Below are 22,715 nucleotides of genomic sequence, written 5' to 3' on the forward strand. Positions count from 1 at the left end.
TGAGCAGAGTAGTAGGGGTCCTTAAAACCATCTGATGCATGCAATACATAGTAAAAGGCTTCTTTTTTTTACGTATAGGCTGTGTGTGGGGGTTGAATTGCAGAACATGAAAATACCTTTGTGTATACATGCCAATACAGTGAACCTGCACCATGCATTATGTGCCTACAGCCACCATGTTGATTTTAAAACGTCCACACTTATTAAGGACTGAATACGGTTATTTGCATGAGTGTTGACACTGTCGTAGTACAAAAAAAAAAGATTAAATGTATCTATATATATATATAAAAAAAAGGATTCCACTTTCATGGACAAATTGGAGAAGTACGCGTCCTGTGTGGCCCTCCGCGGCCTCCGTCGCTCCCTCCTTCCCTCCCGCCGGCCGCCCCGCTCCGCTCGGCCTCTCAGTTTAGGGTTGCTAGGCAGCCATCTTGCCACCTCTCCGCTTTCCCCTTCCTTCCGCCCGACAGTGACTCAGTCCCTTTTCTCCGGCGAGAGAGAGAGAGAGAGGGAGGCAGCCGGCGGACCGGAAAGAGCCGAAACAGCCGAGGCAGAGAGGGACGGAAAGAGTCGATGTTGAGTGAATCCCCCCCACCCCCCTTTTCAAAATGGCTGCCGTGCCTGCTCCCTCCAGTGCTACTCCGATCGGAAAGTGACTCCGACTCACCCTTCCTTATTGCTCCTCACTTCTCTCGCTGCCGTCGGGACTTTACAAACAAGTCTCATTTGCATCTCTTCACCTCCCCCCATCTCCTCCTCCTCTCGCTGCGCCTGCCTTCCTCATCCATCGGGCCTTTTTTTTTTTTTTTTTTTCCTCCTCCTCTCAAAACAACCAGCTTCCAACACTCCTCCAATCAATCAACAATTTCCAATGGTTTGACTACACTTTTTTCTGTTTTTCTTTTTCTCTCTCTCTTTTTTTTTAATGAACCATGTGTGAAAACTGCGCCGAGCTGGTGGAGGTTTTAAATGAAAGTAAGTAAACAAATCAGCCTTTTCGTGTAACCCAGATTGCTCTGCTGCTTCGCTGTAGAAATATATATATATATTTTTTGATTTTTCACTTTTTGCAGTTTCTGGTTTTACCACTAGTTCAGCTCCTACTAGGCCTCCAGAAAGCAGGCATTTATACATCTACCATGTATCACGGAGAGGCCTGGAAATCACTTAGCTAAGGACAAGCAGCTGGATGAGGAATCGTTGAATGCTCTGAAATCGCCAATTTAGGGTTTATAACTTGGCGAACTTGGCTCCTGTGCTGCAGAAGTTGGTCGTGAATGTCAGCCTCCTCATGTTGTTGTGATTGATGTAAAAGAGCTTGATCTTGTTTGGGCTTTTTTTTTTTTTTTGTCTTGGTGTTTAGCTGGTGCTAATCCAAACTTTGCACGATCACCGGTTGTGTATGTATATATATATATATATATATATATATATATATATATATATATGTGTGTGTGTTTTAAGTAAAAGAAAAAAAATGAAACCCGAGCAATTCAAAGTAAAAGATATGCATGTTGCATGTGCACAGCTGTTCTGTTCCACATGCATACTATTGCACATTACAATATTGATACGTGTGCGTGCATATTGCAATTAACTGGGCTTTTAAACGTGTGATTATTTTGAATGTTCACTCGGATGCAACTCCAGTAACTGCTTGTGTTCATTTCCTTGATTTGGGTGTCATGGATTGTCGTTAAAGGCCTTCTCTTGTTTTTGAACACACACACACACACACACACACACACACAGATGTATATGTCTGTATTTGGTTGGGCACTTCGTGTTACGGTCTCATTCCAGTTGATCTATATTATATATCATTTGGATATGAGCATACATATACCAGTGATATGAAACGGGCGTTTAGATTGAATTGCACGGCGTGTTTTTGTGAGATGACATATTGGATTGTTTCTGTTCTGACAGCAGGGCCCTCGGCCTGGTTGTAGTGCAACATGTCAACTTGAAGTGGGTTGACTTGTATAAGCAGGCTGGTACTGACCTCAGTTGTACACACGGGGTTGGTGAATTTGTTAATATTTGTGTTGTTTTTCTGTGTGCGGGTGTGAGCTGCTCTTTTGCTTTTTTAATTTTTTAGTCTCCGCGAAAGAGTCCGGTGCTCGTCAGACCCAGGGCCGCACGCCGTGTGTACAAATATTGCGCACAATGAGCTTTTGAATAATATGCTTTAAATGCAGGCTGACCTGAGGGAGAGGGGGCAGCCATCTTATTGTTATTTATTGCACGGTGACTGCAGTTTAAATAGTGCACTCAGTGCTGCCCATCGCCTCTGAAGTTACAATGTAAAACCTGAAACTGTTTCGTCCCCGCCGAGCAGTAAACAATGCTGAAGCGTTACATGCACGTATTTGTGGGGGGATTGCCGGGTCTCGTCTTCATAAACGTTTGTGAAACTTTCTTTGTGTTTCGTGTTATTACTTGCATATATACATCAAGTTTTCATTTGGTTCCAGTAAAAGTATGATTGTTTTAGTACAATATGTTTTATATGTTTAGCTTCATTCCGTTTTGAAATGTATACCGGTGTAGTTTAAGTGCAATGGTAAAGTATCGTTAATAGTTTTGCAAGGGTTTGTAAAATGGCTTCTATGTGAACACTACCTTTGTGTTATTTTCCCATACAGTGAGTAATAACCTAGTGTCATATCTGAATCGGGAAATGCAGCATTCATCTTTTTAAAGTGTTTTTTTCTTTTTACTGGTGGACTGTTTTTTAATGCTCTGTAAAATACTCCTATTTAAGGCATTCTGGTTGAATCTCAGAAGCTGAGGTGTACATTAACAAGGAATCTGAATTGTTTGGCTGGCTTCTGTGTATCTATTCTTTTAGATTTGCAGATTTAGATTTACTTACTGGTGTGTTTCAAGAATAATAATTAAAATATGTGCTTTAGGGGACACATTGCAGTTTGATTAATTCTCTCTTCCATGCATATTTGTGATTACGATTATAACATGGTCTTCTGCTTTTGTTCAATAATGTTTACAGATGTCAACATTGTGTACATGCATAGCCTGCATTGATTAGGAATTGACTGTTTTTAATTTCTTTTGTTTTTTAATGAAAAATAATTTTATTGGGCAATATACAGTAGGTTACTTCAGCTTTCTGTATGCTTTTCTTGTTTACTTTTTGTTTATGAGCTTTGAAAAGCATTTTGACTGATAGAAAGACAATGAACGTTTGAGTGGGGAAAAAAAATCTTATATAAGCCTATATATCCTAAATATCAAGGCAATAGAAAGTCTGTCTACATCTAGCCCAATTTAGCTTTAAAGTTGTCATTCAGGTTTATCTAACAATGGAAAAGAGGGCTACAAGAGGATTTTACATGCCATGTGATATCTTGCTGTGTTATACACCATAATATTGTGCATATGAGACCGCATATTACAATGAATTGTACACCACAATCTATTTTGTATTTGGGGTATTCACCTTACCTCCCAGTGTAAAGAATCACCTTAGTTTTACGTTATTCTGGTGGCTTTTAAAAAGCAAATACTTGTGGCAATTGTCTGATTAGAAGTGAATGAGGGACAAGTAAGGATAGTTCTTTTGGGAAACTGCTTATTTTACTTGAATGGTTGTTTCAATGGCGAGTCATGGTCTTAGTGTCTCCTAGTGCTGTTTAGATGGTCTTTTAAAGCAGTGGTTACCAACCCTGGTCCTGGGGACCCCATACCTTGCTGTCTTTTGTTCCATCTGAGCTCTTAATTACTTAATTGAATCCTTCATTAAAGTAATAATTTCCTAAATTAGAGCCCTTTATTTGTTTGAAACTGTAGGGGTTTAAGTTAAATATAGAATTATATCAGTATCTTATTCAAGAAGCAACTCTTTTATTACACAATTTAATAAGTCAAATCTGTGCAGATTGTTACTTCAATTAAGGTTCATTGAAGTAATTGAGAGCTCGGTTGGAATGAAAACTACCAGGGCAGGGGGTCCCCAGGATCAGGGTTGGGAACCACTGTTTGAAAGAACATTTCTAACTGGTTTTGTTTCACCTCAGCCATAATCACATAAGGCACTGTACCAGTGTTTTCCACACTGCTTCTTACTGAAACATCACTGGAAGTATGTTGATAAACTAGATGATTGAGTATCTTAATTCTGACGTATGTATATCTGCAGGTAAATGTGTGTACCTGTTGATTACAAACACTAAAAGCCTGTCACTATACCAAGGCTATACCTTCCTTAGTTACTTTTCACTGAATTAAAGCACATCCTTTCAAAGGCTCATGGGAAGAAAAATATTGAGCAAGTGTACCTATGGACTATCATGTAAACTCACTGAAAAACAGCAATTTCATTTTTCCATTTTGCACAGATCTGTATCCATTCATCTATTAAATGGGTCACATCGTTTTCTATTTGCATACACACCTTCACAATGAATGGTTAAATCGGTGGGAACGTGTGTTTCTATTCAGAATCACATCTGTACTGTCCTTGTAGAACAGTGGACTGTGGCACAAACCAACCAAATAGCAGAAATTGTTAATAATGATGAACTTTCCTATGTTGTGAAGCTTGTGGAGATGGGGGGTGGGGGATGTTGAAAGTCTAATAATGTTAAAAAGAAAAGTTGTCCAGATGCCAAAAAATGAAAAACAGACCCCAGTTCCTGGGCCTAATCAAAGAGATTAAATGTAACCACCAATCAATTTGACACAAACATGCATGCTTTAAATGACACATGCTTTATGGGATCCTCTACCAGGCTTATGGTCAGTTCTGCTTTTTCATTTCCAATTCCCCTTTTCAGACCCATTCCAACTTCCAATTCCAATTATTTTTGCCAGTGACTTATTGGGCTCTACTGGAATTGGAATTGAATTGAAACAGGAATTACAAACTGAATTGGAATGGAAAAACTGGAATTGACCCCAAGCCTGTCCTTTATGTTATTTATTTACCGATTCACACCGGTGAGGAATGCATGCATGGATAAAATAATAAACCGTTACATTTGGTAAGGACGTTTGAAAAGGGGGATTTTAGTAATGGCTGGCTCGACAGTTATACTTTGCACTTAATAAAGCATTACAGCGACATCGACTGTGCTGAAAGCTGCTTTAAGAAACTGACATTTAAAAGTTCGTTTTTTTCCTGCTACTTTTTTCCTTTACTGCATACCAAGGACAATTGCGAGAAATCGACTGGCAAATGGATTATGCTAATAAATGGAATGAACAACACTTTCAACTGCATTTCCCAACTGTGGGGCTTAATACGTCTTTCAGGGAGAGTTTCTTTCTTGAATAGTAAATGAAGACAAGTAAAACACACTGAAAAGAAACTCATTACAGCATATACATACATGAGACATCAACAAGTAACAAATTAAATAACTGATAGGTGACACTTTAAACAGGGCCTTAACATTCAGCTCCAAAGTACCCAGGACTTTAAATTATTTTTAAAGTTGGTGAAATATGTTCTTAGAAAGTTTGTTGACAAGCCTTGATAAAAGAAGTGGCATCGCACTACCTGTAACCTGTAAGTAAAGACCTTGCAAAAAAAGTCCCCTCAGCACTGCAGTGGTGTGTGCCTGTAAAGTGAGGCAGCTCGGGGTTAGTATGCAGCCTGTTTAGGGGTGCCCCTTTCATAGATTACACTTTATATAGCAGATTTCACTTAATAAATATCTCTTTAGACTGTAGTGTACACACAGACACACACACCCAAGTACCTATCTTCAGTGTATAACCCTTACCTATCAGCATTGTATCCATGTCTGATGAGGAGTATCAGACTTCTATGTATGTGTCTATATAGCTTTTTTTCTCTCTGTAAGGGGTGTCTTATTAGGGTAATGCCTTTCTTTCACCCAATTTCATGTCACTGCCCCATATTTTTATAACTGCTGACTGTAATCATTGACACCTGGGTCTTCAATGACTTGTTTCACCTATATAAAGTATCCCTCAATTTACATAGGATATGAATATAAGATCATGCATACAACCAGTTCATACACATTTTCAAAGCTACTTTTTCCAAGCATTACGGGGTTTGCAGTCCAGTGTTTTCCAGAGACGGCTGGGATGGCCTTTGGAATGCAATGTGCCATGGGCGACATTTTTGCCTGTGTTCACCAAAATGCTGTCTAGTACATCTAAGGTTTTGTGCTCCAGAGGGAGAAAGTTATTTTTCCTCTTTTGTTCTCCTTGTTATACCAGCTCCCAGAGATAAGGTCTCAGGCATGCTTAGAATTACAGACTTCTCTTCTCGACAGTATGCCAGTGGAAAACGAGATGTGGTGATTTTCTGATAAAGATGCAAAATGTGTTCCACAGGGGTAGTAGACCATGTATACGCTGGATGTGGCTCTTTCATGATGCATGATTTGTAGAGCTTTTAGAGAAAATTGTATATCAAGACTTATTTTAGAATCACTTTGCTTATTAGAATGTGCCTGTGACAAGGAAATATAAAAATATATATGATAAAAGATGAATTTACAAACTGTGCAGGAGTGAAATGTTCTGTGATGCAGAAAACAATAATCCATCAGGTTTGTCATCTGAAGAGGCCAGTAGCAAGTGCCTGCTGAGTGCAGCATTTGCATGTGCTTTTGGTAACTTGACCTTTAACCTGCAATCTGCTAAGGCTGCATATGCTAGTGATGCACAGCGACAGGGATTTGCAATGGGATCATCTCCCCCTCCCCACCTGCTGTGTTTGGGCTGGTTTATCATCAGATACAGCTACAATAACTAAACTAAAATGACATTAACTTGGCTAGGCTCAGTTGGTGGGCTCCTTTGAAATCATTTCTTAAATACCTGCAATTGACTGTCCCTGTTGTCATTTTAAAGAAGTAGACTGTTGATTGTGTATGTATTCAAATGCCAAATGGACAGGAATAGTTTTCCATGTAAAATACTTGTTACTAACAGCCACAGCTGGCACATGTGTTAACGGATGTTGAAAGGAGGAGTGTTGGTTATGTGTGTGTTATGACAAGCTTCAGTTAACAAAGGTTCTTCTCGCTCTGTCAGTCGCCTGTCTTTAAACACTGCTTTTTCCAGAATCTAGTACAGTTTGCTAAACTCGGATCCTTGCAGCAAAGTTAAAACACTGTAAAATCATGTCTGATTGTCTTGATAGCTTGTCACTTGACAATTTATATGGAGAGAATCTAGATGCATTGTGGGATCTGGTCTTCCAATGACTTCATCATAGGTTTGATATCTGCTAGCCAGGGCTGTGTGTTGTTATAAGAGCTCTTGCATCAAACAAATTGTAATACAAGTTTCATGTTAGAAGTGTCAACTGGGTATCAACGCAATACTTGGAGTGTTTATTTATTTCAGCATCCAAGCGGCACTGTTAACAGAGTTGGAATGGTAGGCTTAGCCTATGTGTTTTAAATGGTTTCTTGTCTCCCATACATTGGTTCTACCTGTGTCTCTCTATTTTCTGTAGATGTGACTAATGGGAAAAACATAGACATCTCACAGCAGTGTGATGTGGGGGCATGCATCACTGTGGCACCATGAAGCTTTGCCAGTGAGAAAGCAGTGTGATGCTAATTTGCTTCAATTGTACATGTCCTGGTAATGAGCTTTCAAAATAGTTTTTAGAAACACTGCTTTTCCATATGGTTCATTTGTTAATTTGCATGGAAAGTAATCGAATAAGGATGGATAACGGCAAGTCAAGTAGCACATGCAGTAGGACATGTAGCAAGAAAAACATTAAATATTTAATATTAGTAATCAGGAAATTGTTCAGTTGTTAAATTAGCTTCTGATGTTCTAGTATTACAAAACCCCAAGAAGTAGGAAAAACAAGGAATGATTTGATTTGGTCAAACATGTGATGACTGGTTTGAGGAACAGTGTTTGATGTATTGCCGTGTCACTTATCGTTATGAAGATGCATAGCCAAAAGCTGTAAATGGACAGCCTCTTGCATTTCAGCGGGGACTTTTTCTTTTGGTTTTAGTCTACATAGAGGAAAATAACTGCAACGTTTGATTTGATTAATTCGGTCTTTACAAACCCAGCATTTTAGTTCATTCACTTTTTCATCAGGCAATCAAGAGTGACATATTTTATGTATTGACAACGATCATACACACAGTCACACATGAAGTCGGAAAATAGAACTGTGTATCAAACTTTCTGATAATACGCAAGTCTTCAACTGACGGTAATGAGCTGATGATCAACCCTGAATGTTAATGTTTGTTTGTATATATCCGACTTCACGTGTGACTGTGTGTATGATCGTTGTCAATACATCAAATAAGTCACTCTTGATTCCCTGATGAAACACCTTTTTGTTTTATAAAGAACACAGTGTGGTCGTGCAATGGTCAGTGTAAACTGACCATTGCATGACTACATTGTGTTCTTTATAAAACAAAAAGGTGGGGGTTAGGGATGAAAACAATGTACAGTTTTAATGAAATGTACATTGATATCCTGAGTGTTGGCAGAGAGAGAGGTCTGATAAAAGCCTGCTCGGTTAAATCACCATGGGGACCACAGTCTGTCGTTCTAAGATCTTTCTGTAGGGGGAGGGTTGTTGGCTATACATGTCCACTGAGACTAAGCATGCTAAACACTGCTATGAGTGTTACAGTATGTGGTAGGCTTTTCCTCCTAGACTTTTCTGGCTTTGATTGCACAGATATTAAAAGGCTCGTTTTAAAGGCAGCTGCGGCTCGGATTAACTGGGGCATCTTTGTTTGAAGTTTCACTTGAGTACCATCTTCAGTTTCCAGGTGTGAATCGAAATCTTCATTCTTAAGAATTTCGACTTGCTCTGTGCTGTTGTTGATGTTGCTGTTGATTAAAAACAAAAAACAAATCCTCATTCCCCATAACCGTCCTAAAATGTCATTTGTACAAATGTTGTATTGGCGATCCCTAACTAATTTAATTTTGACGCAATGCATTTGGGGAGATTCGAGAAGGTTTGATTTTGATCTTAATTGCATTATATATTTGATTTATTTTTTGGGGGAATGGAGTTCTTCTGTGTGCACTGATATCTCTCTGAAGTAGTGTTCTCTACATGAAGTATTCATTTTGAATCACACTCACAGACATGTGATTAGACTGCATGAAATCAGAAGGCTTCAGCCACTCACTGTACAGTGTATAAAACAGAAAATATATTACTTGCTTTGATTTTTCCTTCCTAGTTGCTATTGTTTTAAAATGTAATACGTTCTACTGCGCAATAATCATGTTACTTATTTGTGGAATGTGCTTTTGTCTGTTTGTAATGTTTTAGTCAATATTTTTTTGAAGTGAAATGGAGACACTGAGTCTGGAGTTACTGAAAGCCTCCTTAAGATTTGAAAATCTCTCAAAATGGTAGTAAAGAAAATGTAATCGTATGCAGTATTTTTTATGACTAAATGTAACCTGCCAAATATATTTCGATGGAATTGTATGAAAGAATCTAACTTCATAATCATTTTATTTATTTGGAATTATTTTAAAGTTGACTTTTTAGTATCCATCTCTTTGGTTTGTTTGATAATATTGCTTACTGTGATTTACTAGTAGTTCAAATTTTTGATTTGGTGTAGGCCTTATTCAGATTTGTATTACATTGGTTATTTTATATAATATGTACGGGATTTTTACAGCCCACCCTTATAAAATAGTGTTTTTACTTTTAAAAAACCTTTTGAAATCTCTGAATGTGCACTTACATGAAATATATAGGCTATGTGTTTGTGTCTTAGCACATCTATAGCTATATCGCAAATGCACATTTATGTGCAGCAAAGCAAAAATGTTGTACTTCTTTTCATTTTCTGTAGTATCTGATGCAGACAGCACCGATGGCTTACAACTGAAAAAGGAGTATGCTCTTAGGATTTTTAGTTACATCAATTCTTGGACCCAAAGGTAAGCCAACCTTCACCTTTTGCACTACTCCTAAATATATTGAAATGCACTTCAGGCTGTATAATACTTAAGAGTGCAAAGGGCATTCAATTCCTGAAAATAACAGGTTGTAGACTGAAAGCAGATCATAAGTTTATATTACCATTTAAATGTTAAATGGCAACTCAGAAGACAATGTGCACATATTCATGAAAAACATTTGTTTATATATCCTTTTGTACCCTTCCAAAATATGATGATTTAGATCGCAGGTTTGAGGTTTACTAATATTCAAGTGCGTCTTTGTAAGGCATGTGCGTCACTGAGAAAATGCCTGGTGTCACTTCTGCTGTCTTTCTTTTACAGGCAGTGTCTTTGTTGCTTTAAGGAGTACAAGCACCTTGAGGTTTTTAATCAGGTGGTCTACGCAGTCATAAACTTGGTGATCAACCAGGTCCAGACCCTCCGGGACCAGCTTTGTAAAACTTGCACTAATAGCGCCGAGCCAGACTGGGCAGGCGGGACTCAGCAGAGCGGCGATGAGACGGTCAACGTGGAGAGAGACTCCAACGAAGAGGATGGGGAGAGTCAGGGGCCCGACCCCGAGGAGAGCAAGCCTGAGTGCTCCAAGACTGCGGAGGACAGTTCCCCCAAGAATCTCGATCCCTTCAGCTCCTGGAGCACCGAGGAGAGGGAGAAGCTGCTGCTGTGCGCGGCCAAGATCTTCCAGATCCAATTCCCTCTGTACACGGCTTACAAACACAACACTCATCCCACCATAGAGGTATGCCTTGACCACTCGGCAGTTTGTGGTCCTGCTCTCTCCCTCTAGTGTGAAAGAGAGAATGTGGGAGGAGACTTTTTGTCTCGCTCCTCATTTTATTAGTAGGGTGGAGCAATATTTATTAATCACGAAAGCAACTTGCTAAAGATTAGTGGTTATGCCATTAGGATAGGATAGGATTATAACACTGGGTTACACTGGTTATTGATACTTGGACTATTTTGTAATTTTTCATGAACATTTTGAAATTGTAAGATTTTTAAAATCAATATGATAAGTCTTTGGGAGTAGAAACAAAACAAAAGGTAATAAAGTAATCAGGAATGCTGTCTAGCTCCACACATGTTTCAGCTACCATTTGCATTTCATTTCATAAGATGGATTCTGATCCAAAAAAGTACTCAAAGAAGTCAACTTCATAAACTGTATTTTGTATAAAAAACATTTGTAGTGTTACTCAACTTTCAGTTATCAAGTCCTTAAAGGTAATTCCTTGTGTTCTGTGCCAGCTCCTAAGATTACAAGGCAGAATTTAAGTGCTGGCAGCAAAACAGATGTTAAGAACCACTTACATACTGAGCAATTTTTATAATTCCTGGTGACTCCTAGTTCCTTACATATTGTTTTGTTTATAAATTACATGTTCTGATGGGCCTAAATTGGGCATATTGTGGTGCCTTCCTCTTTGAATAAGACTATCTTGTGTCTCTAAATATTTGAGATATTAGTTTTCAGACATAATTTTCCCATCTGAGGTCTTGTCAGTGTACAAATTAGAAATATACAAATGATACATGGTCAAACCTAATCTTATTTTTGTTTTAATTTGCAGGATATTTCAGCTCAAGAAAGCAATATACTAGGATCGTTTTGTGATATGAATGTAAGTACCGATTTAATTTACCTTTAGTACATGGTTTTTACTGATGTTAGGTTTTTGGCTTGGGCATTTTACAACAAAATAGAGACAGAGAACTAAAATGGGAAATCTGAAAGTTAGATTATTAAAATTGATATTACATGGTTCAGAGGCCTATGAAAGTTTTGGATTATTTGGTGGTTTGGTCCATAGGGATCTCCAGTCTCTCGTTCAAGAACCATCGAGATCCACATGTCAGAACTGATTACAAAATAGGTTCTGTCTTCTGGTGTTAATAGTCCTTTGCTTTGCAGACAACGAAAAGAAAAAAAACATTTAGTTCTTTTCAACACTTGGTTTGCTTTGTGGCAGGTTGTTTAACCATAAACATTCAGGATAGTAGTGATATACATGTGGGTAACGGCTTTAACAATGTCCCTTTCCATCTGAAACTTCATAAATAGATCTGATGACAGGTGTGGATCAGATGGGAAAGCTTCAAAAAGCATGTAATTATTACTGGGAACTGATCAATCGATCCATTCTAATGTCTGGTGCAGAGTGCTTCTCTGTGCTAGCCCTGAAATCAATCAGGTGTGCTTTTGATTGCATTGTTCAGTAAGGAAAGAAATTAGCTGGTAATGAGAGAATAATTAGGCTGGCATCATATGTACAGCTTTGGAGATGCCATGCTAACTTATCAGCACAATGGTTCATCACCGAGCAATTAAGTATGTAAAAAAAAATAAACTAATGGGTTTTAGTCAATATTATATTATAATTCCTGAAATTCTTCACATTAATGTTTTATGTATTAGCAGGAAGTTATCTGAATCAGGTATTTTTCCATGAGAATTTCAGGTTTAAGTAACATTATTTTCCCCCCCTAGGTCTGGTGAATTAAAATGCAGCCTAAAAGGCTTCAGGCATCTCTGCTCGTGGGAGTTATATTTTTAATTTCCTGTGTTTTGTTTAGCATTCAGTTTTCAAACAGTTGTGATTTATATATATTTCTTTTTATATGCATCTTTCAAACAGGATGTTGAAGTACCTTTGCACTTGCTTCGTTATGTTTGCCTCTTTTGCGGGAAACATGGCCTTTCTCTCATGAAGGATTGCTTTGAATCAGGAACTCCTGAAACGCTGCCCTTTCCAATAGCGCACGCTTTCATTACTATTGTCTCAAATGTAAGTATCCATGGTTTGCTTATTCAAACAGTTTGAAAAATGACGCTGTCTTGCAGAGAATGAAAACTGAATGCTGTGGTTTTTTTTATTGAACAGATCAGAATATGGCTCCATATTCCTGCAGTTATGCAGCACATTATACCTTTTCGCACCTATGTAATAAGGTAAGAAACTAGATTTTACTTCCAATGAACAGATCTGTGTGCTAATGATGTGTGGAAGTGAAGGGAGCCGTGTTCGTGGCTTGTGTGGGTGGCAAAGCCCAGCTCAGTGAAGGCTATTGCTGTGGAGTTCCTCTGCTGAGTGCCAGGAGTCATCAGGGCAGAGTATTTCTGCCATATTCATATAATCTCACACAGTCGGCACTCTCCTTGTATGAACTCGAACTCCACATCTATAAGCTCTGGTTTTGTGGGTCTTGGTGGTCTTGCCGTTCTTTAAAAATGGGTCAATTAATGTGTAAAATCTCACTTAAGTGAAACTGAATGTTTTTTACAGTTAAACATTCTTTAACAAGTACATGATATAGGGAAGTGCTCGAATGCTCCAAAAGGTCAACGTTACAGAAATGGTGGTATGCTGTGTTTTTTTTTATAAACATTTCCTTCTAGGCATTGCTCTAACTTGTATGCCATAGGTATTACACCATTTCTACTGTATCTTGAGAAACTTTACTATGCAACTGATCTGATCAATGTCTTTTTATTGAAACGTGTCCTGTCGTTTGTCCATGGCTTTAAAATCAGAGTGACCTAAACCTTTCCTACTGTAATTCTGTAATTTTTCTGAGATTTCTCTGATTTTGTTTTAGATATTTATGTAAGCTCTCGGATCAGGAGTTACGGCAGAGTGCGGCTCGCAACATGGCAGATTTAATGTGGAGTACAGTGAAGGAGCCTTTGGACACGGCTTTGTGTTTTGACAAAGAAAGCCTGGATCTTGCTTTCAAGTACTTTATGTCTCCAACTCTAACGATGCGTTTGGCAGGTCTGAGCCAAATAACAGTGAGTCAATTTCTTACTACATACATGAAAGTGTATATTGTGCTGTATAAGGTCAACTCATTTAATGAATTTATTTGCCAGGGTCCACCTAGATCAAGACTTAACATACTTATGTCTTCCAGTTTTTTCCCTTTTTTTTGTGAAGGTTTGAGATGATGATTTTATCTGTTGGATATCTTGATGTAATGATTAAATGTACTATTTCCTTCTCTTTCAATAACTTTCATGTTAATTAATCTTAATCCCAGTCCGTGCACCTTTTGTACCATTTTGTCTCATTCTAAAGTTTGTATGTCAGGATTTGGCAATTATTAGAAAACCTTACGTTTTTATTTCTCCTTCTGCTTTTATTCTTTTCAGAATCAGCTTCACACGTTTAATGATGTTTGTAATAATGAATCCTTGGTGTCTGACACTGAAACGTAAGTTTCGTATGCTTTTTTTATTTTTTATTTTTATGTTTAAAGTGTGTGTACTATAGCATGTCTTTATGAGTGTTATTTATACATAAAATATTAGTTTTGAAATGAGTCGTTGACAACTAAGTTTATAATTCATGAAATTAAAGATATGCCGGCGTAGCTAAAGGCTTTTCTCACTCAAAGTTTAGCTGCTAATATCTGTTGGCATATCTTGCACTAACATGTAATTCATTGCAGTTGGTCAGAACACTAAATATCACAAAGATTTCTAAATATCCTCTAGTCTAAATAAAGATCACACTTTGTCATGTGATCAAGAATATTATAAAACCTTACAAGTTCTATAAAAATGTTCTGAAACTGACAGCTTTTCAAATATGTTTTATCAAAGGAATTTATGTATTCCTTTTAATTTTCACTTTCTTGTAATATATGAATATGTATACTTTTGTTTTTACTAAAATAAAATTTGTTGGAATGAAAAATGTATGTCCATTACAGGTCAATAGCAAAGGAACTTGCAGATTGGCTCATCAATAACAATGTGGTAGAGCATATCTTTGGACCAAATTTGCACATTGAGGTTAGGTTTTACACTTTTAGTTTTTTATTTATTAATGGCTGGAGAATATTTATTTATATATTTATACACAATTATGCATAATTGATCCATCTTAATTTATATACATATATTTATATATTATATATATGGCATGTCTTATTTGTTTTTTCAGATCATTAAACAGTGCCAAGTTATCCTGAACTTTCTTGCTGCTGAAGGGAGGCTTAGTACTCAACATGTAGATTGCATTTGGGCTGCAGCTCAGGTAATACTTCAAACCTGTTCTTTGTGCTTAAAGTATTTTGACCTAAAGGTAGCCTTGCAGCTAAAACATTTTGTTTGTTTGTGTTCAGCTAAAGCACTGCAGTCGGTACATACACGACTTGTTTCCTTCCTTGATCAAGAACCTGGACCCGGTGCCGTTACGTCATGTTCTTAATCTGGTCTCTGCACTTCACCCCAGTGCCCACACTGAGCAGGTAAGCTTAGAGCCCGATGTTCCCCATGCAGTGCACAGTACTCGATTTATCTGTGTGCTGATTATTCGCACACCTGAGGTTTTTGACAAACTAATAACTTTTTGCTTGTGAGTGTGTTTTTGTATGGCCTTTTACAATAAAACAAGATCTTTCTACTCAGATTTATTTCTATAGATGCCAGCTTCTATGCAAATAAATGTTTGTGAGACTATATGCATTGCAGTAGCACTTTAGAAGCATACCCTATAACCTTGTAAACACCGAGGGATGCAGAGCGAGTGTGTAAGAGAAGCTGCCAATTTTTATAACTTGGATTATGGTGCAATATATATTTATATTCACACAAAAAGTCTGGAGCAGCTCCACTGACAACATTTTCAGCTAATCAAGTAGAAGAGGTTATTTCAGGACTGTGACAGTGCTGTGTCTGACGGTGTCATCAGATGAGAAGCAGCCACCCGAGGAGCTGATTCGTATTCTGAAATGCATAAAATTTCATTATTATTATTTTTATTTATTTATTAGCAGACACCCTTATCCAGGGCGACTTATAAAATATAAGAGCATTACAAAGTGCAATAATACAGTACAGTTCAAAAAATGATGCAATTTACAAATTCCAATTTACACAAGTGTATAGGAAATATACATAAGTCCTACATCCTAGATTGTAAAAGCTAATACTTGTATTATATAATAATTATAATATTTGCAGGTTGTGGAATATAAACAGGATTGATATTTCTTTGATAATCTAGGCTGTGCATTGTGAGTTTAAAGGATTAATCATAAGTTATTCCTATATTAATTTATTTTTGCATAGAAATCTGGGGAAATTTTTTATTTTTTGGATTATCCATCCTCCCCATCATTAGCCCGAATAATCGAGTGTGCTGTGTTTGTACATAGGTGCCATGCAACACATTTGATTTTAGATGGTTGGCTATTAATTCGAATTTAGTCTCTTTTGTTATTTTTTCCAACTTCAAACCAATCTGAGTGGTTGTGAACACAACTGGTCACATGCAGTAAGTGTCTTGTTGGCCGAGGTGATTACTATACAGATTTGACAGGGTCTGTTGCGGTCTCCTGTGTTGACAGACCCTGTACTTGGCTTCAATGCTCATTAAAGCCCTTTGGAATAACGCTCTGGCTGCTAAAGCTCAGCTGTCCAAGCAGAGCTCCTTCGCTTCCCTGCTGAATACCAACCTCCCGATGGGAAATAAAAAAGGTGAGTACAAAGCCAGAAGCATGCACTGGAAAATAATTAACTGTTTCACAATTTATACTCTCTTCACTGTGGAAGTTTAGTTTATGGCCTTGATACATCTCCCAGTCCTCCCACATATTTTCAGTCATAATTCAACAGTAAGCTAGACATTTTTAACATTCACTTCTGTAGCTCTTTCATACAGGACTGACAGATAAGAGCTGTGTTCTGCCTGCTTTAATTATTTTTTGTTTATGTGGGACAGAATAAAGGAATTAATTGATTGCTCATATTGTCCTTCAGTGGTTCAGTGTGATAATGTAATATATGTGGATATTGAAATGTGTTATTGACTTGCATGTTGTTTTTTGCTGCTGGTGAAAAAGTGTGAGAATCACCTCTCTCTCCTTGTGTGCCCAGGCTCCCCAGCTGCTAGTCCTGAGAGTAGCGACAACAGTGACACCCATCACAGCGGAGGCAGTGACATTGAGATGGATGAGCAGATCATGAACAGCTCAAAGCGCGTGCAGCAGAGGCTCTCGGACACAGAGGTACTTTGGGGTTTTGCAAACTAAACTGGTGGGATCTTTGGCATAGCACTGTCATTTGATTTTGATAGCTTCCAAATCTTGCCAAAGTTCAGAGGTGGTCAATTAACAGACCTTCCTTTTTTTTGACAGCCAATACTGGTAATTACATTCTCCTGTCCTTCCCCCTCCTTTCCCTAACTAGGAGTCAATGCAGGGCAGCTCTGACGAGACGGCAAACAGCGGAGAAGATGCCAGCAGTGGGCCTGGCAGCAGCAGTGGGCGCAGCGACGGCTCCAGCAATGAGGTGAACTCCAGTCACGCCAGCCAGTCGGCTGGGAGCCCCGGCAGTGAGGTTCATTCGGAGGACATGGCTGACAGTGAGGCCCTGAAGGAGGATGAGGAGGAGGAGGAGGAGGAGGAAGACGAGGAGGAGGAGGAGGACACGGGGGCGGCAGAGAGGGGCTGCAGTCCTCAGAAGGAGGTCAGGAACCCTGAGCTGCGGAAGAGGAAGTCCGAGTCGCAGGCTGGCATCGGTCTGGGGGAGGCTCCGGGCCCTGCGGAGCGGCCGGGCAGCAGCAGCGGGACAGTCAAGGATCTCCCCTTCAACCCCGAGGCAGTGTCCTCCGTGGACAGCCGCATGAGGATCCTGGATGCCTGCTCCACACACCCGGAGGACCAGGATCATGACATGCAGGGGGAGATGGGCCCCGCACAAATGTCGCAGGGCCCCCAAGATCCCTGCCTCACGAGAACGGGAGACTTCCTGGGAGAGGCCATCGGCAGTGAGCTGTTCAACTGCAGGCGTTTCATTGGGCCCCAGCACCACCATCACCACCACCACCACCACCATCACCACCACCACCACCACCACGAGGGGTACATGTCTGTTCTGTCACCCTTCACCATGGGGGAATAGTTTATAGACCAACAGCAACCACTAGAGATGCCATTTGTTGGTAGTTCCCTCCTGCCCATGTACTTTTAGTCACTGATCAATTTCTTTAAGCTTGACCAATTCAGGTGTATGTGTTTTTATATGTGATTTTAATGTGCAGGCATATGGTGGAGGACATGCTAAGTGCAGATGATGTGAGTTGCAGCAGTTCCCAGGTCAGCGCGAAGTCTGAGAAGAACATGGCTGATTTTGACGGCGAGGAGTCCGGCTGCGAGGAAGAGCTGGTGCAGATCAACTCCCATGCCGAGCTCACCTCACACCTCCAACAGCACCTGCCAAACTTAGCCTCCATCTACCACGAGCACCTCACTCAAGGCAAGGATGCATTCCTTTTGCATGGTTCTCTTCAAACCCCTGATGCACATGGCTTGTCCCTTTTCGTTTTTAAATTTATGATGATTAAATGCAAAGGCAAAAAATGCTAAGACCTCTTAAGACCCTGTGGGCTGCAACTTGTGATGTGGTAATTTGTTTCAAGCCTAAACAAATTCTTGAAATCCTTAAAACTTCTATGCTTTTTTTTTTCTGTATTTTAAATAATTAAAATATTTAGATGCCAAGTGTTATGGTCAGAGTTTTAGCATGCGGAATAGTGATTAAACTCCATCCTACCATATGATGAGGGCTTGGAAAGGAAAAAACAGGTTATAAAAGTTCTCGGTATTGGGATACATGTCATGTGTGCTTTCACTCAACAGGACCTGCAGTTCACAAGCATCAGTACTCTGGTAATGCAGTCACTGACATCAACTTGGACAATGTCTGTAAGAAGGGGAACACTCTTTTATGGGACTTGGTTCAAGATGAGGATGCAGTGAGTATTGTTTTTGTACAGCCAGACTGTCATAGTACCTCCAAATACTGTGATAAACTTGATACAAAGAGGGTCCCCTCCATTTGATGTTAATATACTTAAAATCATCATTTTTATTTAGCTGATGCTTTTATCCACAACAACTTATAGCTCACCTTATATAGAGCTGGGTTTTTATCAATCAACAATTTATCGATCACAGTTTCTCACCTGGGATTTGAACCATTGACCCCCTTTTACAAATCCAGATCCCAAAACAATACTCTACATCTGTTTGAGATAAGCTGTCAGGTGAAACTGCTTTGTTTATTTTCTGCCAGTTACATACTAAGGCAGCTGTGTACTATGGAGGTTAATCTTGCACATCCCAGACTTTTTCTAAAGCTTTGTGAGATTATAGATATTGTTACAGTACATCTCAGTTGTACATGAAGGTCACCTTTGATCTTGTTCAGTTGACTAATTTGTGGACAGCTAGGATACTAACCTTCTAATGTCCCAAAACGTTGAACCGACTGTTTTTCAGTTTTGGCAATGTGCCAGGAGGATGAGGAGGATAATTGTTAATTATCATGTCTGTTCCTTTACACTAAGTGTAGGTAGCATTTCAAATGAATCAGTGCTGTAGCAGTGAGCATCGCTCTGTGCTTCTGTGCCGTACAGATTCACTTATCCGAGGGCCTGATTAATGAGGCGGAGAAACTGCTGTGCTCTCTGGTGTGCTGGTTCACTGACAGACAGATTCGCATGAGGTTCATCGAAGGCTGCTTGGAAAACTTGGCCAACCACCGGTGAGTAGCAACTCTTTTCAATGTCTAAAAAAAGTTAAACATGCTTCCACCTTCCTATTCCTTTTCTTCTTCTTGGGGGGTTTCTGTTGTAAATTAATATTTTGGTTATGAAGTGCACCCTCTCCTAGTTGGAATGAATACTCCTTGATAATCATTGATTATATAGATTGTAGTGTTACCCCTGTAGGGTGAAATTTATTTTGTGGACTCCCAAACAGTAGCTTATTGTGAGGTCTAATAGCATTTTGAGGTGGATTAACACAGACTCACTGTTTATTTTTATTTTTTGTAGGTCGGTTGTTGTGTCTCTGCGTCTACTTCCTAAACTCTTTGGTACATTTCAGCAGTTTGGCAGCAGCTATGACACCCACTGGATCACCATGTAAGTCGATCACCTTATCCCTGAGATTCAGCGTCAGTGTACATCCACTGGAGTGTCATGCATTGAGCAGTTGTTGAAGGTCATAAATGCAGAATATGATTAGCCTGCTGTGAACTCTCCATTCAAGAGCATGGTTAAGGTCGTAGAGTTGTTCGCCTACTTAAAACCTATTTCTTTATACATATGAAAGCATGTGACCTTGGTTCATGTGGACACTGTCTGCTCACTCCTTCCCCACCATTTCCAGGTGGGCTGAGAAAGAGCTGCACATGATGAAGCTTTTCTTTGAAAACCTGCTACACTACATTCAGGAAGTCCGGGAGCAGCGACACAAGTTTGCTCTGTAAGTCCGCTTTTAGTATCGGAAGCCACCCGCAATAAAGTGTTTCCACGTGATCTTTAAAGCTGATTTTACAATAGTTTCTCCACAGAATTTTATTGGTTAATGGACGGCATTCCTTTCCTGTTTCTGAGTAATTGTGCACTTCATTGCTGCCCCATTACGAGTAGTTGGGAGTCATTAAGTGATGTTGTGATGTCTTTCTTCTACTAAACGTATCCTGTAAAAATGTGAACAGAAATCTGGCCCCAGCTACACCGTTCTATACTAAAGTGGAAGAATGCTGCTTTGAGAAACTGTTGTTACAAGTCAAGATTTAAATTAAGATGTCTTAACTGATGCTTCTTCTGTAAAAAGTTGTCCACCTCTTTGTGATTGCAGGTATGGCCACAGTGCCGAAGTCCAAGTGCGATTGCAGTTTCTCACCTGTGTGTTCTCTACGCTTGGCTCACCAGACCACTTCAGTATGTATTACTATACAATTATTTGAGAACGTAGCGTTCAAGTCAGTGTTTGTCCTCATTCATGGGAAAAAAATCTAAAGACATCAGGTGACATCTAGCAGACAATGTTTTTTGTTGTTGTTGTGGACTCTCTCTCCACATAGTCTGTAATTTCACTGCTTCTTCCTTTTGTAAATGTATTTATTTGTACATAGTGATCATGCTGGTATCCCAGTAAAGGGGCTGAATTTGAAAAGCCTTTGATTTTACAAACTTTTTCCTTCCCCCCCCGCCACCAAATGTCAAGACCATTAAACTTTTAATGTATTACATTTTTGATTTGCTTTCTGCGGTGATTGTACCTTGGCACTTATTCTGGATGTGATAAAAGACCAAAAACAAAGCATCTATTATTTACTGATGAGATTGTAACCTGACCGCTTAAGGTCATATATTGAAAGATTTCGTTTTTAATTATTGAAGAGGGAATAAGATCCTCTTGAGCTGCGTCTTTGCTTCCTTGCGTGGGAGCTTTTCAGGAGGAACTCTTTCAGCCCTCTGTGCTCTTATAGTGAACTGATTGCTTGTATCAAGTGTCACAAATGAGTCTGAATTTCAGAAACACACTCAAGTTTAGACACATACAGGCAGGTCCATTGCCTTTCATATGTGTGGAAATATGGTGTGTAAGTAGTGTATTCAGAATGTATAGAAAAAAAAAATTCTAGGGAAGAGTACTGTAGTATGCCTTCAGAGCTTAATGAAAGGCAAGCAGTCCTAGTACATCTTTGCATTTCATCCTCACATTTTGAAACCCTCAATTAAAAGTTTAGTTTTATGAATCATTTTTTTGTCACTCATGGTGGGGTTAGCCTATAATTTCAGGAACAGTAGTCCAAAATAGGCATAATAGTCAGTTGCTGGCTGGTCACCATAACCTTTGGCTTTGTTACATTTTCATGCAGTGCTGCACAAAGTATTGAGGAAAACGAGTGAGTGACTTTAGAAAAATGTTCTCAGTTTTAATAGTTTTTAGTTTAATTTCTTAACTAGATGTGTTTTTACTGAACTAAATGGTTTGACTTCAGCATTATTTTATCTTATGATGTCAAACTTGAGCTTGATTTTTCTCTGCAGGGCTGAGCTTGGAGCAGGTGGATATTCTGTGGCATTGCCTGGTGGAAGATTCTGAATGCTACGATGATGCTTTGCATTGGTTCCTTAACCAGGTTCGCAGTAAAGACCAGCATGCAATGGGCATGGAAACATACAAACACCTTTTTTTAGAGAAGGTAAGTTCTTTAAAATTGAATAACTTTGCAGTACCTTGTGAATAATTGAGTGTGCATTTATGGTATTAATGTTAGGGTTTAATGCTTAGAAATAATTGTTATGGATTCTATGAGTTTAAATTTAGTTATTTTGTCACTTTTCAGATGCCACAGCTAAAACCTGAAACCATCAGCATGACAGGTCTCAACCTGTTCCAGCATTTATGTAATTTAGCCCGCCTGGCAACGAGTGCTTACGACAGTGGCTCAAATTGTGAGGTAAGGCCTAGTTTTGATCGAATTCTGTCATTTTCACCTTTTGATACTGTCAATGTGTAAGCATGAGTAAAGTGTAATCATTAGTGTAATGCTGGAGATACTAACATGCTCAAGTATGCTGACACATGAAAATGTTTTTTTTTATTTTTTTTATTCCCAATAGCTGTGTGGTATGGACCAACTCTGGGGCATTGCATTGAGGGCCCAGTCAGCTGATGTCAGCAGAGCCGCCATACAGTACATTAACTCCTATTATATAAATGGTAAGTATCTCTAAAGTTGTGCTTTTAATAATTCCCTTTAATTTTCAGCTTTGTATTTCAAACATAAAATATTAAGCGATTTGCATTGTTTTCCCTTAATTGCAGATATATGAAGTAAAATACAATATTGATAAGCTTATTTTCTTTTAATTAGGGTAAAAATAAAGAAATAGAATGGTTTATGCTGATGGTTAAAGCACAGTGTATGTGTGTGTGTATATATATATATATATATATATATTTTT

At 38.9% G+C, this 22,715-nt stretch overlaps 1 protein-coding gene across 3 annotated transcripts in view; it reads left to right on the top strand.

Moving 5' to 3' along the window:
• Positions 1-435: 435 nt before the first annotated feature.
• Positions 436-22,715, top strand: part of usp34 (ubiquitin specific peptidase 34) — a 44,990-nt gene continuing 22,710 nt past the window's right edge. For all 3 annotated transcript variants that reach the window (XM_066697048.1, XM_066697049.1, XM_066697050.1), the window contains exons 1-23: positions 436-978; positions 9,828-9,915; positions 10,261-10,678; positions 11,511-11,561; positions 12,576-12,725; positions 12,822-12,889; positions 13,537-13,729; positions 14,090-14,151; positions 14,653-14,734; positions 14,886-14,978; positions 15,067-15,192; positions 16,294-16,423; positions 16,823-16,953; positions 17,135-17,808; positions 17,988-18,202; positions 18,586-18,701; positions 19,365-19,492; positions 19,785-19,874; positions 20,122-20,217; positions 20,596-20,678; positions 21,795-21,949; positions 22,094-22,207; positions 22,371-22,470. In XM_066697048.1, coding sequence (XP_066553145.1) covers positions 936-978; positions 9,828-9,915; positions 10,261-10,678; positions 11,511-11,561; positions 12,576-12,725; positions 12,822-12,889; positions 13,537-13,729; positions 14,090-14,151; positions 14,653-14,734; positions 14,886-14,978; positions 15,067-15,192; positions 16,294-16,423; positions 16,823-16,953; positions 17,135-17,808; positions 17,988-18,202; positions 18,586-18,701; positions 19,365-19,492; positions 19,785-19,874; positions 20,122-20,217; positions 20,596-20,678; positions 21,795-21,949; positions 22,094-22,207; positions 22,371-22,470 — 3,406 coding nt within the window. In that variant the 5' untranslated portion in view covers positions 436-935. The remainder of the gene's footprint in view (positions 979-9,827; positions 9,916-10,260; positions 10,679-11,510; positions 11,562-12,575; positions 12,726-12,821; positions 12,890-13,536; positions 13,730-14,089; positions 14,152-14,652; positions 14,735-14,885; positions 14,979-15,066; positions 15,193-16,293; positions 16,424-16,822; positions 16,954-17,134; positions 17,809-17,987; positions 18,203-18,585; positions 18,702-19,364; positions 19,493-19,784; positions 19,875-20,121; positions 20,218-20,595; positions 20,679-21,794; positions 21,950-22,093; positions 22,208-22,370; positions 22,471-22,715) is intronic.

The sequence above is a fragment of the Amia ocellicauda genome, chromosome 23 (genome assembly GCF_036373705.1).
Source record: "Amia ocellicauda isolate fAmiCal2 chromosome 23, fAmiCal2.hap1, whole genome shotgun sequence".
NCBI classification, from domain to species: domain Eukaryota; kingdom Metazoa; phylum Chordata; class Actinopteri; order Amiiformes; family Amiidae; genus Amia; species Amia ocellicauda.